This window comes from Schistocerca nitens, chromosome 9 (genome assembly GCF_023898315.1).
Source record: "Schistocerca nitens isolate TAMUIC-IGC-003100 chromosome 9, iqSchNite1.1, whole genome shotgun sequence".
Taxonomy (NCBI): Eukaryota; Metazoa; Arthropoda; class Insecta; order Orthoptera; family Acrididae; genus Schistocerca; species Schistocerca nitens.
The window spans coordinates 187,193,616-187,209,963 of NC_064622.1; the positions used below are offsets into that span (position 1 = coordinate 187,193,616).

The following is a 16,348-nucleotide window of genomic DNA, read 5'->3' on the forward strand; positions in this document are numbered from 1 at the left end:
GTAATGGCCTGCTGCACATGATCTCCCGACAGGAATCGTTTACACTTCAAGGCCTTTTTAAGGGTCCGAAGGCGTGATAATGCCATGGAGAGAGATCAGGACTATAGGGCGGGTGCTCTAGTGTCTCCCACCAGCTTTCGTCGTCTGCAGTATTGTGCTCAAGGAACGTGTTGTGTCTTGTGTCAAACTGTGACCAGCACGGAACTTGGTGTACCATTATGCAATGGAGGTTTCCAACAGACTTCCTTCCCTGCACGCATTCTTCATTTTCAGTTGGTGTCTACCGGTGTTCGTTCTTCGGCAGCCTGTTTGGACACGTTTGGTAATATTGTCGTCGCAGTTCACGTATCTACATTTACCGTACGCGCGTCGGAAAGACGAGAATGTCACACTGATCACTCGCTTATATAAGGCGACCTCGTGGGAGTCGCGCTACGTCGCATATACGCTGTCAGCAGCGCCCTCAGACGGAAACTTTTCGATCGTCGGGTGTACCATTGGCACCACGTGCACACACCCTTGTCGAACTTTTCTTTATCTTACGTAAATATTCAGAGTATAGTCCAAGGCCTCTGATGTAGTGAATCATTCTTCTAAATGTATGCTATATCTATCCGAAGCCAGTCATTGATGATTACACGCCGTGGAGCTACCAAATTACAGAGACGTTTCTTACTACGATTCAGCCGCTGTACCAAATGGTACCAGACAATTTCTGTGAGGTTAAGATTGAATGGGTTAGCGGGCCAGTCGATATGCAGTAGAGTGCCTAAGTGTTCATCAGATCACGAACGGAAACTTGGAGCCCTGTGAACACGTCTGATGCCATCTTGCAAGACGAGACCATCCACGGCATGCTCACCATAAAGACGTGGAAGAAATGGGAACACCTGGTCACCAGATATATTGAAACAAACATCCTGGTTTACGTTCGTGGGAAGCTGAAGGTGTCATCGATAGTAAAACACCTCTCCCTCTCCTCCCCAAATGACAGAAGCACCTCTGGCCTAACTGCACCCTCAAAACACTGTGGTTTAAACGCCTCACTGATCCTTCGGTGTTTCCGACGTCTTGTATCTTTTGAAAAGAGGCAAAATCGCGACACATCTGCTCACATTGCACGTCTTCAGTCAGCTGCTGTCCACTTTCTGTGAACTTTGGCCAACTGGAGGCGTACAGCGTCACGAGCTGCTGTGATCGGTAGCCTTTTGCTAAGTAACAGGCTCCAAACGTCAACGGCAAGCAACTCCATTCGCAGTGTTCGCTCGGAAACTCCAAGAGACGCAACTGACTTCACTGAAAGCAGGAATTCCTGTCGGGTTTGAAGCCGATCGCCACTGACAGTGAATGACACTCGTCCCTGGTCCCTGTCAGTCAGCACATTTATACGGCCACAGTTCTCACGCTGGGTTACATGACTGCATGTGGTACAGCATTACTTATAAAAACTTCGGACAGCCTGCGCTGATGCAATAGGGCATTTCATTTACTGTGATCGTGGGCACTCCAAAGCGACCAGCGAGCTCTTTTAAGCATCTGGCTTATATTTGATCCTGTGAGTGTCATTGTCCAGAGCAACCTTCTTCAGGCGCCCAGTGATAATCCTTTAATCGGATGTTATCAAGTTCATTTTTATAGGCAATTTAGTGTATTGAGCCACAGACAGAGTTGTCTTTCATTATTCCATTTTGAGATTCAGTAATTATTCATTTTCTTCCGTTCACCGAAGGCTTATACTTTTTTGACTTTGTAGGCATTGATGGTGCAGTAATTAGTGATGCTCTTCTCGGACTTACAGTAATATATTCGAGTGACGTTAACACAGTATTTCTACGGTCTACTTAGCCGTTATGTTCAAATGAGACGCTGCTATTGGTGACTCCCGTCGGACTGCTGCTACGCTGGGGCCGGCGCGCCCATATAGGCCAGCAGAGAGTACTCTCTCAATTGAAAAAGATAATAGCAGCGCCTCCGGTGTTGAAGACGAACAAAAACGAGGTATCACCGCTGTAACTAATCGTCAAATTCTTCCAGTCTTAGCATACGTCAGTACCGGCTTCCTCGATTTGCTCGAAGTATAGCCCTTGTCCCTACTAATAAGATTATCAGTCAGAGTAAATTCACCAAATTGCTTCAACATAGACCCGGTAATGAGATGCAGCAGCAACCACCTGTGTCTTATTATATTTCATTGAATGCTCCTGGGCTGACAAATGTAAGCCATCGCGGATTTTACAAAAAAATGGTTCAAATGGCTCTGAGCACTATGGGACTCAACTGCTGTGGTTATTAGTCCCCTAGAACTTAGAACTACTTAAACCTAACTAACCTAAGGACAGCACACAACACCCAGCCATCACGAGGCAGAGAAAATCCCTGACCCCGCCGGGAATCGAACCCGGGAACCCGGGCGTGGGAAGCGAGAACGCTACCGCACGACCACGAGATGCGGGCGCGGATTTTACATTCTATCAGGTTGCTGTAGCCTTATGAGACGACGATGCTCCTTACACCTGTCCTTAACAGTGCGAATAGACTGGCGTGTCGGCTTCACCATAGTGTCGTGGAATCTAATAAACATCGGCCTTCCTTAGCTGCAAATCATCTGTAATATAACGCCAAACCAGCATTAATCTCGGCTGAAGAACGATGTGCAGTCAAAATGATACAATTTCTTTTCGGTTCTCTTAAAGATGAGCTGCAAAATGGGCAGAGTCTGTAAAATTCATGTCAATATGATGAATCTGGTCGCATTGTTGAAGACAGGTTTGCAGAACATTGCCACTATACAAGATTACTGGAAACCGGAAAATTCGCGATGGCGGAGCATTACTTAGCCCTCGGACACGCAATGAAATGTAATGAAGCACAGGTGGTTGCTGCTGCTTTTCGTTCCTGAGACTGTGTTCTGAAGCAATCGATTAAATTCTGACTAGCTGATAACTTTATTTAAGTGGCAACGGATATCTTCTGAGCAAGTCGAGGAACACTGAACTGACCTGTATTAACACACGTCGTTCCCATTCTGAAGAAGAATTTGACAATTAGTTACAGGAGCAATACCTGTTCGCCTTCATCACCGGCGGCTCTACTACTATCTTTTGGTGTGTGAACAACACTCAACAATGTGATTCTTCAATTTCTCCAGGCGTATTTTATGACGAAATAAATCTCGGGTGAGCCGGCTTCGGTGGCCGTGCAGTTCTAGGCACTTCAGTCCGGAACCGCGTGACTGCTACGGTCGCAGGTTCGAATCCTGCCTCGGGCATGGATGTGTGTGATGTCCTTAGGTTAGTTAGGTTGAAGTAGTTCTAAGTTCTAGGGGACTGATGACCTCAGATGATGAGTCCCATAGTGCTCAGAGCCATTTGAACCATTTTTTGAATCTCCGGTGAACAGCCTGGTATGAGTGTGCATAGGACACAATATTTCGGCAATCGACCACGTTGCCATCATCAAGTGCGCTGATGGACCGGCCGTGGGCTGGCGCCAAGTATATATAGGACAATCCCCCTCCTCCCTCAGGCGCTTCCTATGAGTCGGAGCGGTCCGCGCCCCGCGCGCAGTCCAGGTACAGTGTCCGTTCTCCCGCCGTCTGGGCGCTGTGTCCTAGGTCTTCTCGTTCAGGAGGGTCTGCCTGAACGAGAAGACCTAGGACGCAGCGCCCAGACGACGGGAGAACGGACGCTGTACCTGGACCGCCTGAGGGAGGAGGGGGATTGTCCTATATATACTTGGCACCGGCCCACAGCCGGTCCATCAGCGCACCTGATGATGGCAACGTGGTCGATTGCCGAAATATTGTGTCCTATGCAAATTCATACCAGGCTGTTCACCCGAGATTTATTTCGTCAACACTCAACAATGCTTGGCGCAAGTGCTGAGTACCTCTCTTCTAGCCTATACAGGAGCACCAGCTCCTGCGTAGCAACAGTTCGACGAGACTCAGCAACAGTAGTTTCTCACGTGAAGACTACGGCGAGGTGCACCGAGCTACATTTGTTCTGCTTGAAGATACGTGTGCAAACTCTAGAGGTCTATACCGTTGTGTAAGAAACGGCGTCGCTAGGGAGCAAACTCGTGTTGCTTCAGCCTACAGGTTGCTGCTTTACCTTTGGAGGGATGAGTAGTTCTTTTGCAAATACGTGTGTCGCCCGTGTTGCAGGCTGTACCCGCCGCTGGCGCCCGGCCCGCCGCTGTCGCTGTTTGCGGGCCCCGGCGGCGCGCCCGGCGCCGCCCCCGGGCTGCTGTTTAACGCGCAGCTGGCCCTGGCCGCGCAGCACCCGGCGCTCTTCGGCCACTACTCGGCGCTGCACCACCCGGCCGCGACAGCCGGCGGGGGCGGCGCCGGGGGCGGCGGCGCGCTGCACCACCCGCTGGGAGCCAAGGGCGGCCGCTTCGCGCCCTACTCGCTGCCCGGCAACTCCGTGGGCTCCGCCTTCGAGACGGTGACGCCCGGAGGCGGCACCGGCGGGGGTGGCAGTCCCAAATCACACCTGCACGCCCCGCCCCCGCAACACACGCCTCCAGGGCCGCTGCCGCAGCCGACGCCCCTCGGACCGCTATCCACCGGCTCGAGTTCGCCCCCAGCTTCGCCGCCGCACCAGCAACAGCAGGAGGCGGCGCCGCCCCCACCACCCGCGCCCGCCGCCACCGCCAGTGAGCTCAAGAGCATCGAGAAGATGGTGAACGGCCTCGAGGTGAAACCGCGCGACGCCTCTCCCAAGTGCGGCGACGACAAGGTGGTGGTCTAGCGATCGCGGACTCCCTGCGATGTCGTCCTTTCCTCCAGTCGGCGCGGCTGAACCCGGGGTCGACGTCTCGGAACGCCTCCAGTCCTTCAATATCTTCCACAGTCCAAAAGCCGGGCTGTTACCTTGTTGTACAGTTAGTAATGTGCTATCGACGATAACTCTGACTGCAGAATAAAGTGGGAGGAGCGAGCATAAGTTTCAGCGCTTCATACACTGGCTGGCGTCTTTCAGAGGCAGTAGTAATTTAACGGAGCATTTTTGTTCAGAAAATCCGTATGATGATTGCGGTCTTGGTTGAGATGTGCTTCTCCTACAGAAAGTACAACTGCTGTTCCATCAACAATCTGAAAAAAGAAATGTCCTGTCCGATGGTTATTAAAACCAAACATTTCGTGTCACTATTGAAAGAACATTTTGTGTCACTATTGGAAGAACCACCTTCTTTACGGACGTGCGTTTCACTGTACACGCCATCTATAGTAAACATAGGTGCTGCCTACATTGCCGTGTAGTATGACTGCCTGTTGACACTGCATCCTCCTCCCACGTATTCTCCACGCTGTAAGAGCTGACATCGTTTTTCTAACGATAGAACACCGACTGAGAAAAAGGCTATACACACAAAGAACAATGAAAATTGCTGCATTGAAGATTTTTTGTTTATCATTTTCCGCCTTACTAGAAACCGCTTAGTTTTGTGGAACTAACAACGGCCTTGTCAAATTCATTTCCACTACTGTACAGAAGTTTGTAATTTTGCCAAGAAGGACAGCGGACACGCCTAGAAACGAGTGAAACGAACCGTTGGTACATGGACTTCTCTTTTGAAGATAAACGAAATGGACATTTTGTTCAACGAGTTTCGACACACTGTCTGCCCCCCATCTGGAAACTAGCGTCGAGGTTGCGCTTTGTAATACGATATCTACAGCTAGCTGTACACATATTATACATAAATAATTTTAAACTATGTAAATAGAAGAAGATTCAGCAAATAACAATATGCATCATGTACCATAGAACGTCTGTGTATAAGTGAATAAAATGTTTTATTTATACCAAAGAAAGTATGTTTGTTTATAAAAAATACGAAAGTATTGTCTCTTGTAAATCATAGTGAACATATGAAGCTGGAACATGTGCAGTGACGAATAGATGAAGTAGGTCTTTGAGCTTTTGTGTGTCCCTGGCCTGCCTTTGTATAATAAAACAATTTTTAAAAAACTGAAAAAGATAATAAGCACGTTTGTAAGTACAATCATGTAATTCTTTTCTGTTTACTGATTTGTAAGGCATGGTAAGATAACCTATCTGCTTGTGATCTTGTTTCATTAACGACAAGATTTGTACGCCTCCTTTTATATGAAACGCAGTAATTTGTTGAGAACATTGCCACACGTATTATACGATTTACTCTGACTCTGCATGCGGAATATTTTATGCAATATATTCTGAAGAGTACAAATTTCTTACCTGTGACGCCAGTCTCGCCTGTAACTCATGGATTCACATAACAAACGAAAATAACAAGAACTCATTCCTTTCTCGTAGCATCCACAATATCTCCCTGCCAATAGTGGTGCTTTTATAGGTAGTTCTGGCTAGTAATTTATTGACTTGCCCTCCATTGAGGAATAGATCTGGGCACATTCACTAGTTTCTCATAAAAATGCCTAAAGAAAGCATTATCGAATCACTGTGTTTTAACACTGTGTTATGTTACAGGGAAAATAACAGGAAACGTTGCATTTAATAGGAATCAGTGGGCAACCAATTTTTTTTTCCTTCTGAAATGTAGTGTACGTTAAGGAAGTTCACGACACCCATGTGCAATTTTTATATTAAATAAGTTCTGTATGGAGCTTCTCATATTTCAGTTCCACATGTGGTATAAGATACAGATCTTGCGCGTTGTTCACCGCATAGATACTCTATACAGGCGTTTTCAGGTCCTTGGTGGTAAAAAAGCTGGACTCGTTTCCAGCATTCTGGAGAACGTGGCCCTAATACTTCGATTTCTGAAGATCCTTACCAGCTATCGATGGCAGAGCTGATTGGTCTTTAACAATAAGTGTGTCCTTACAACATATTCTAGGGAGTGCTGATACATCACATCCACTTGCTATCAATCCAGTGGGTTTTGTATGGTTCTTCTTGAGTGGATGAAGTCAGACTTTTCAGCTACTGAAATCGACGATGCTGATTGTACAGTTATTACTGGGAGTCAGTCAGAAACCATCATGCTCTGAAATATTGGTGAGAACCATGATACCACTTTTTATTAATCAACTCATCAGATAAGTGTTGTGGCAGTGAAAAAGGGATTACATTCCTCCACAGAATTGTGCATTAATTTTACTGTCGTACTGTAACTACATAGAATACCAACCAGTTTGGGAAATTAGTTCTGTAATATCCTACTGAAGGGCATACTGTCTTCCATAAGATAAAAGTGTAAGAGCAAAGTAGGCAGGTTTTGACTACTAGACCTAATGCAGCGGTTCCATACATTTTCCTATTAAGAAACCTTAAAAAATTACACCTTCCCATGGATCCCAGTTTCATACTACAGTGGCTGCAAAACCAAAACATTGTGTTGAATATTGCTGTTACCTTCTGTTACATATTGCCACCACATGCAAAATCGGATAACCATATCAGAGTTGACAGCATCTTTTTTTATTTAATTTTCATAATTGACTTACTCAGTTTGATATCAAATACCTTTTGCTGAAAACTCTGTGCACCAATGGGAAGTATTAGTATTCTGAGTAATACAGTTTGGAAACCACTGCGGTAGCGGATGTACCCAATTTATGCCCGCTAATTTCGTTATTGTTAATGAAACACATATATTTGAAAAATACTACACTCCTGTATCAAATTTTTCTTTTAAATATGTTTTAGTTTTGGAGTAGCTAATTACCAACACACAAGTTTCTCTAGAACCTACAAGCAAGGTTTTTATAATCCAAATAAAACAAATTCACCACCTGTTATCCATATCTAGGAAAAGGCATCACGGTTTCTAGTGGCGAGCCTGTTTCCTAGCAGTCGTATTACAAGAGCTTGCCTGCTTCTCATTATTTTCTGTTGATTTAGTTTAAACTTCGTAGAAATATAGTTATGATGACATTACCGAATCGCTATTTTAAAATTATTTTTTAGTTATTGTTACATGTAAGCACTTACCTCTCGAGTTGTGTCTTACTACTTACTGCTGTATTGTAATTACGTTGGGGAAGCCGCTTCTCGCCACATATAACTGACAGGGAATACAGGTATGTCGCTGGCGCCTTTCCCCGCTTGCAACGCCATAAATACGAAGCTGTCAAGACAATGACGAAACGGTTCTGTCCACTTCTCCCGAACTGCAAATACTTCACAGGAAAAGTGAAGGAACCGAACTCTTAGCAATAAATAACTTTTTCTTAGGCTGCTGTTATTATTGTGAAATAAAGCCGTAAACAAGAAATAACTCAATCTGTGTTTAACATTTTTTCTTTACCAACCCTGTTACCTGTCCAACCTCTGTAGAAATAAAACTATAACTTTTCAGTGGAGGAAATCAATCGAACGGCTGGAAAGTAATTAACTGTCGGTGCTGCCTCTTAATGTTGCTGAAGAATTTTGAATCGTTTTGCTTTGCTACGACGGCGGTAAAAACATTTTCCAGGACTGCGTTACTTGTTGACATAGGTAAGAAACCAGTTCTGTCTGATTCTGATGAAGTAGATTGACGCAGTTTTCTTCTTACTTGACACATTGATCTCTTCTATATGTGGCACGTTAACAGGATCTTGACTTGACGCTTGGTTTGCAGTACTACGTGATCCGCCCACTAAACTTTTCTGCTTTACTCCTAATGAAATAAGTAAACAATTTAAAATCACTATTCTAAAAGTATGATAATTACCTGATAGATCCTGACAATAATTCAGTGTAAATGATTACTGACACTTCCTTAACATCGAGGGATGATGTACATTTAGTGGTTTCTTGCTAACGTCACACTCCAAACTGTCTTCTACCACTCCTGAACATGTAGCAAGTCGTGGCCAATGGACGTAGTCCCTTGAAGGAATTTATCGACATTTTTTGCTATAGATGTACCGTGAGTTGCAGCAATTTATATTATAAATGTAAGGTAGGTTCAAATATCACATTTTACAGTGATTAAAGGGAGAAACTTCTAAATATACTCAGTTAAGTGCCCTGTCAAATGCCGTGCTTGGTAGTAGCACACAACATGCGCAGCGAATAGTTTTTAAATAATTTAGGAAAACACACATTCAGTACATAATCTATGCTCATAAAACGAACTCAATTACATGTGCCATATCATAACAGCTTGTATATACATAGATAAACGCTGAAGACTAAAAATCAAAGCACTAGAATGCTGGGAAGCATCCAACTCGCACATCAGGTATTAAGTTCACGAGGCGAAGCACAGCCATAATGTTGTGGTCTGTTTTCTTCTGTCAAAAGAAGTCTCAAAGATGGTAATATCAATTACAGAGAAGTTACTACTTGTTCTCTACAGATAAATGATTAGTCATAGAAAGTATATCTCAGACGCCAAGTTGCTGTAAGTTACGTGTACTTAACAATTTTTGACCATTCGTTGACGACAGAGGTATCCTTTGAACTGTTAATTATTTATCTATTGAGAACTTCTAAAATCTCCGACATTTCCCCCGCGATAAAAGAGCAAACAGCACTTCCGACTAGCTGCATGTTTCACCCCATTCACTATTCTCTGATATGAGTTGGGTGCTTTCCTACATTCCATGATTTTGATGCAGTTGTTCTTTAGCTTTCATGTAAATACAAGTCGTCATGGTTTGACACATGTCCAGTAGTGGTGGTGGTGGTGGTAAGTTCCTATGGCACCAACCTGATGAGGTCATCGGTCCCTAGTCTTACACACTACTCAATCTAATTTAAACTAACTTACGCTAAGGACAACAAACACACCCACGCCCGAGGAGGACTCGAACCTCCGACGGGGGAAGCATCGCGAACCGTGGCAAGGCCCCCTAGACCGAGGGGCTTGTCCAGTATTTGATGCCGTGTTGTTAAGCATGGATTGTGTGTGAGATATTTTATACATACAAAATATTGTTTTTCTTTGTGACCACTGTGCCTAATTATGGTCTTTTTCCTTCTATATGGATATCTGAGGATGATGTATTGCTCGACCAAAACTGGTTGTGTTTGGTAGATATATTGCTAATGTGCAAATCGTGATTATTTAGACTTTTTTAAAAGTTGTAAATCACCTCCTCTTCAGAATAGTGTAAATATTACACGCTTAAGACTGAATCAAGAGTTTGAATGCTCGTTGCTGTTAATTTGACTTATTAGATCAATATCAACTCTTGGAAGTAGTAATGACATGAAATTTTGATTGTGACTGAATATATTTAAAGAAACACGTCAATTACATATTACTTCGCTGCTAAACACTTAAACCCGGCATGTAAGGAAATATCTAAAATCGTAGACTTGGTATCAGTGGAATAAGATAATAAAAAGGATAAATACAAATCCTTTCAAAATGTTAAGAATATAATTTCGGGAACAATGACGATTGAAAACGTGAACCTTGGGTTTGCTTCGAAAACGCCTGTTGGCACTTGGGTGAAACTCACCATGACGGACTAGAGTTTGCTGTCAAAGATGAAACCAAAGCAACGTCTAAGTGTCAGAATAAAGACGCGATCTCTGGTTTTGAACAGTATGCCTTACTTGAATCCAGAGACTGGTACGGTATGAAGAATTCTGTGGTAACCAAGTACTCGGTCATTTTCTTCTTGTGTACCACGTGGATCAAAGAGAGGCCTGTACTGGATTCAAATTTTGTTTCATACCTCGTGTGGTTCTCAGTACTTCTTTTGTCTTTTTCGTTATATAACCTCACTAATTTTCATAGTCTACAGTCATCAGATTCTACAGAATGATTATTCGTTGTTGGATGGTATTGTGTTATCAATTAGGACATGTATGATCAGTTTTGGCGGTGTGTCTACATTCCTGAATCATTGTAAAATGTAAGCTTTCACGGCCGTAAACTTCACAGTATCACAGTAACGAGCCAGGGTGTGAAACTGGAATTCAAAGAAGCTACGATCCCCCTTGAAAATGTCCTCCGCAGATGGGGACGGAACGTTGGGTTTTAGGGTGAAATCCATTCGACCGTGGCAAAATAGCCCGGAATATTTTATTAATTGTGATTCCTGAATCGATCGAGTATAGCATTTAACTTCTAGCAAAAACTTCATTTCAGATGAACACATATTTGACTGATCCGGAAATGTTGAACCTATCGATGTTACGCGTCTGCTTCGATCCACAACGTCATCTAAATGGTTGTCATAAGCTGCTCATACTAATTAAACAAGCGTAAAATACGTGTCATAACAAAAATTATAGTTACCCTAAAAACATCACGTCCATTGGTTTCGTCATCTTACAGCCAAATAGTCAGCTTCCAATAAAAAATACACTGTCTGTCAAAAAGTGACGCGCCGAGAAGGGGGGAAGCAAACAGAATAGAATTTCATAGGTTGAGAAGATACGTGACGTTATTTCAGTGGTTACCATATCGAGTAAATTAAAAAAAAATTGTCAATTGAGCCCACTTATTAGTAAGGCGTGGCACCCCCTCTCACCTGATGCACGCATTGATTCGGTTCATAAAGGTGTCATACAGCCATTATGTCCTCTCCTGAGGCAAACTGGCCCATAAATGTTCCTTGGTATAGTGGAAACTGGAACTCCTAGAGTCTACATCGGAGCTGATTCTACGGGAGTCCTGTAGGGGGCAGATCTGGCGATCTTGCTGGCCACAGGAGAATTAGAACATCATGCAGAAAGTTCTTAGAAAGACGTGCCATGTGTGGATGAGGACTGTCCTGTTATAAAATGGCACCCCAACATTGACGCATGACGAGTAACAAACACACGAGGGCACAGAATGTCCGTGATGTGCTGTTTTTCCATCAAAGGTCCCCAGATCACTACTAGCTGTGACCTAAATCATAATCGACGACTCTCCACACCGTGAGGCCAGCAGTAACACCGCTTTGCGTCTACAAAGCATTGGAAGTATAGGACCTCTCCCCAGGTCGTCGCCATACTTGCGAACTATGTTTATCCTGGGTAGTACAGAACCGTGATTCATCTCTGAACACAATGCGACGCAATTAATCAGTAGTTCATGCTTTCCCCTCAAGACACCACTCCAGACGCAACCGTTTGTGTTGTGATGTTAACAGCAGCCTAGCGTACCACGGTAATTCCCCATACCAGCAGGCGTTAGTCTCCAACCAGTGAGACGGGATGACACAGGATGTTGCACTGTCTACGTCTTGTTCTCGGATGGCAGAGGCAGATGTGAATGTGATAACAATGTGTTTGGTGCTCAATACAAATATCTTCCTTCTTGCTGGTCAGACATGGTCTACCGTAACATTTAAGACGAGTATGACTGCTCCCATATTCCCATGCGGTCTAACATCGGCCACTGTCACATCCAAAAGCCTCAAACATCTGAATACTGCAGGATTCGACCATAAGGCGAAAACGAGTTCCACGATGAGGCACCTTCCAGACTCAGGTGGTTATAACAGCTGTCTCACAACAGTGTGTGGTATCTCTGTGTCCTTCCCAGTGATCATTCAACATATGACGCATTTCATACCCTTTATGTTGTCTATCATCCCTGGTAACAACACTAACCACGAGGAATACTAAAGCATTCTGGTGGCCGTTCTACATGTCACAGAGAATTGTTACTCTAATTGCAAAAATGGTTCAAATGGCTCTGAGCACTATGGGACTTAACTTCTGAGGTCATCAGTCCCCTAGAACTTAGAACTACTTAAACCTAACTAACCTAAGGACATCACACACATCCATGCCCGAAGCAGGATTCGAACCTGCGAACGCAGTGTTCGCGCGGTTCCGGACTGCAGCGCCTAGAACCGCTCGGCCACCCGGCCCGGCCTCTAATTACACACATGAAAAAAAAAAAAAAAAAAAAAAAAACTTGCATCTCCTCGGCTCCGGGGGTTGCGGAACCTGTGCAGAAAATTGGAATGGAGATCAACATAAACATCATTTACGCTCTTCTTATTGGTCATGAAACCCACACTTTTCCTATTGTATCACCATACAGCGGGACCTTCAGAGGCGGTGGTACAGATTGCTGTACACACCGGCACCTCTAATACCCAGCAGTATGTTCTCTTGCATTGATGCATGCCTGTATTCGTCGTGGCATACTATCCACAGGTTCATCAAGGCACTGGTGGTCCAGATTGTCCCACTCCTCAACGGCGATTCGGCGTATATCCCTCAGAGTGATTGGTTGGTCACGTCCTCCACAAACAGCCCTTCTCAGTCTATCCCAGGCATGCTCTATAGGGTTCATGTCTGGAGCACATGCTGGCCACTCTAGTCGACCGATGTCGTTATGCTGAAGGAAGTCGTTCACAAGATGTGCACGGTGGGGGCGCGAATTGTCGTCCAAGAGGACAAATGCCTCGCCAATATGCTGCCGATGTGGTTGCGATATCGGTCGAAGGATGACATTCACGTATCATACAGCCGTCATGGCGCCTTCCATGAACACCAGCGGCGTATGTCGGTCCCACGTAATGCCACCCCAAAACAGTAGGGAGCTCTAGCTTGCTGCACTCGCTGGACAGTGCGTCTAAGGCGTTCAGCCTGACCGGGTTACCTCCATACACGTCTGGTTGAAGGCATATACGACACTAATCGGTGAAGAGAATGTGATGCCAATCCTGTGCGGTCCATTCGGCATGTTGTTGGGCCCTTATGTACCGCACTGATTGGCGCTGTGGTTGCAAAGATGGACCTCGCCATGGATGTCGGGAGTGAAGTTGCAAATAATGCAGCCTATTCTGCACAGTTTGAGTCGTAACATGACATCCTGTGGCTGCACGAAAAGCATTATTCAACTTGGTGGCGTTGCTGTCAGGGTTCCTCCGAGCCATACTCCGTAGGTAGCGGTCATCCACTGCAGTAGCAGCCCTTGGCGGCCTGAGCGAGGCATGTCATCGACAGTTCCTGTCTCCCTGTATCTTCTCCATGTCTCAACAACATTGCTTTGGTTCACTCCAAGACGCCTAGATACTTCTCTTGTTGAGAGCCCTTCCTGGCACATAGTAACATTGCGGACGCGACCGAACCGCGGTATTGGCCGTCTAGGCATGGTTGGACAACAGACAACACGAGCTGTGTACCTCTTTCCTGGTGGAATGACTGGAACTGATCGGCTGTCAGACCCCCTCCGTCTAATAGGCGCTGCTCATGCATGGTTGTTTACTTCTTTGGGCGGATTTAGTGACATATCTGAACAGTCAAAGGGACTGTCTCTGTGATACAATATCCACAGTCAACGTCTATCTTCAGGTGCTCTGGGAACCGGGGTGATGCAAAACCTTTTTGATATGTGTATTTACGTGCCCATAAATGGTGTGTGTATGTGCCGTGTTACATTAACGGCCGTCCTTGTCTTCTGGGTGTGTTACTTCTTTTTGTCAGACACTGTAGATATTAGATCGCATTACAGACAAACTTAATTGTCTTCTGCACGAGTCTGGAACATCGCGACCGCTACGGTCGCAGGTTAGAATCCTGCCTCGGGCATGGATGTGTGTGATACCCTTAGGTTAGTTAGGTTTAACTAGTTCTAAGTTCTAGGGGACTGATGACCTCAGATGTTAAGTCCCATAGTGCTCAGAGCCATTTGAACCATTCTTCTGCATGTCTCATTCTTTTATCAGACAGTGCAGATATAACGCTACATTAAAAACCATTCTTTAACCACAAACGAGATCCCAAAAGAAATACAGAAAGAAAATAAATGTTGTCAGTGGCCTGTTCCTTCTCAGTTTTTGCGCAATGACGCTGCAGTGCATATTATTACGTCTTGGTTCAAAGGTGAGGTCTGGTGCAGGTAGGTTTACCTACACCACGGCTTCCATAAAACTCGGTATTGACTATCATAAGTGAACAGACCAAAGATTTTAGAGCAATATTTGCAATATCTTAACATTCAGCTGAAGTGCTGCAGTTTACAAGGGGGTGAAGTCAGAAAAATTAGCTACCGCAGGAGAGGGCCATATCTCTAAGTTGACGGACCACCATCCGTGCCACTATGTTCTTTCAAATCATTTCCACCTCAGAAAATTTACCCTTCCGCTTGTGTCAAGCCATGGGATATTCGGACAACTAAGACCGTGGGTACAGAGAAGAGAAAACGAGGGAAGTATGTGACGTCGTACCGAAGTACAAACTACAAACAAACACCGTCCGACCAGATCTTGAAGGCCCAACAGTACCGACCGGCCGCCGTGTCATTCCCAGCCCTTACGCGTCACCGGATGTTTATACAGAGAGGCGTGTGGAAGCGCACCACTCTCCTGGCCGTTGTCGTGTTTTCGTGACCGGTGTCGCAGCTTCTAAACCAAGTAACTCCTCAGTTGGCCTCACAAGGGGTGAGTGCATCCGCTTGCCAACACCACTCGGCAGACCTGGACAGTGATCCATCCAAGTGCTAGCCAAGCCCGGCAGTGACTAACTTTGGTAATCAGATGGGAACCGGTGTTACCATTGCGGTAAGGTCGTTAACGCCTTGCATTAAATCTAACAAGGGAACCTCCCCATCGCACCCCCCTCAGATTTAGTTATAAATTGACGCAGTGGATAGGCCTTGAAAAACTGAACACAGATCAATCGAGAAAACAGGAAGAGGTTGTGTGAAACTATGAAAAAATGAACAAAATATACAAACTGAATAGTCCATGTGCAACATATGCAACATCAAGGACAATGTGGGTTCAGGAGCACCGTGGTCCCGTGGTTAGAGTGAGCAAATACAGAACAAGAGGTCCTTAGTTCGAGTCCTCCCTCGAGTGAAAATTTTACTTTCTTTATTTTCGCAAAGTTACGATCTGTCCGTTCATTCATTGACGTCTCTGTTCACTGTAATAAGTTTAGTGTCTGTGTTTTGCGACCGCACCGCAAAACCGTGCGATTAGTAGACGAAAGGACGTGCCTCTCCAATGGGAACCGAAAACATTTGATCGCAAGGTCATAGGTCAACCGATTCCTCCACAGGAAAACACGTCTGATATATTCTATACGACACTGGTGACGGCATGTGCGTCACATGACAGGAATATGTTGTCGACCCACCTAACTTGCACACTTGGCGAATGGGTAAAAAGATTCTTCTACCTTGCCCGATTTAGGTTTTCTTGTGGATGTGATAATCACTCCCAAAAAAGTGATGAAAACATAAGAGTTTGTCACATAAACTGCAACAAATGAATACAACAGTTTCACAGTCGCACAGTTTTCCCTGTGCTCTGTTAAAACATACATTTTTTACGTTTTCAAATGTTTCCGTGTGTAGACCGTCAAATCCTGCATATGTCCAAGCAAATCTAAACATGTTTTCATCACTTTTTTGGGAGTGACTATCACATCCACAAGAAAACCTAAATCGGGCAAGGTAGAGGAATCTTTTTACCCATTCGCCAAGTGTACAAGTTAGG

At 44.9% G+C, this 16,348-nt stretch overlaps 1 protein-coding gene across 1 annotated transcript in view; it reads left to right on the plus strand.

Annotated features, from left to right (window-relative positions):
* LOC126204092 (optomotor-blind protein) overlaps positions 1–8,212 on the plus strand; it is a 532,433-nt gene extending 524,221 nt beyond the window's left edge. Inside the window, exon 8 of the mRNA XM_049938510.1 lies at positions 4,166–8,212. Coding sequence (XP_049794467.1) covers positions 4,166–4,754 — 589 coding nt within the window. The 3' untranslated portion in view covers positions 4,755–8,212. The remainder of the gene's footprint in view (positions 1–4,165) is intronic.
* Positions 8,213–16,348: the final 8,136 nt, after the last annotated feature.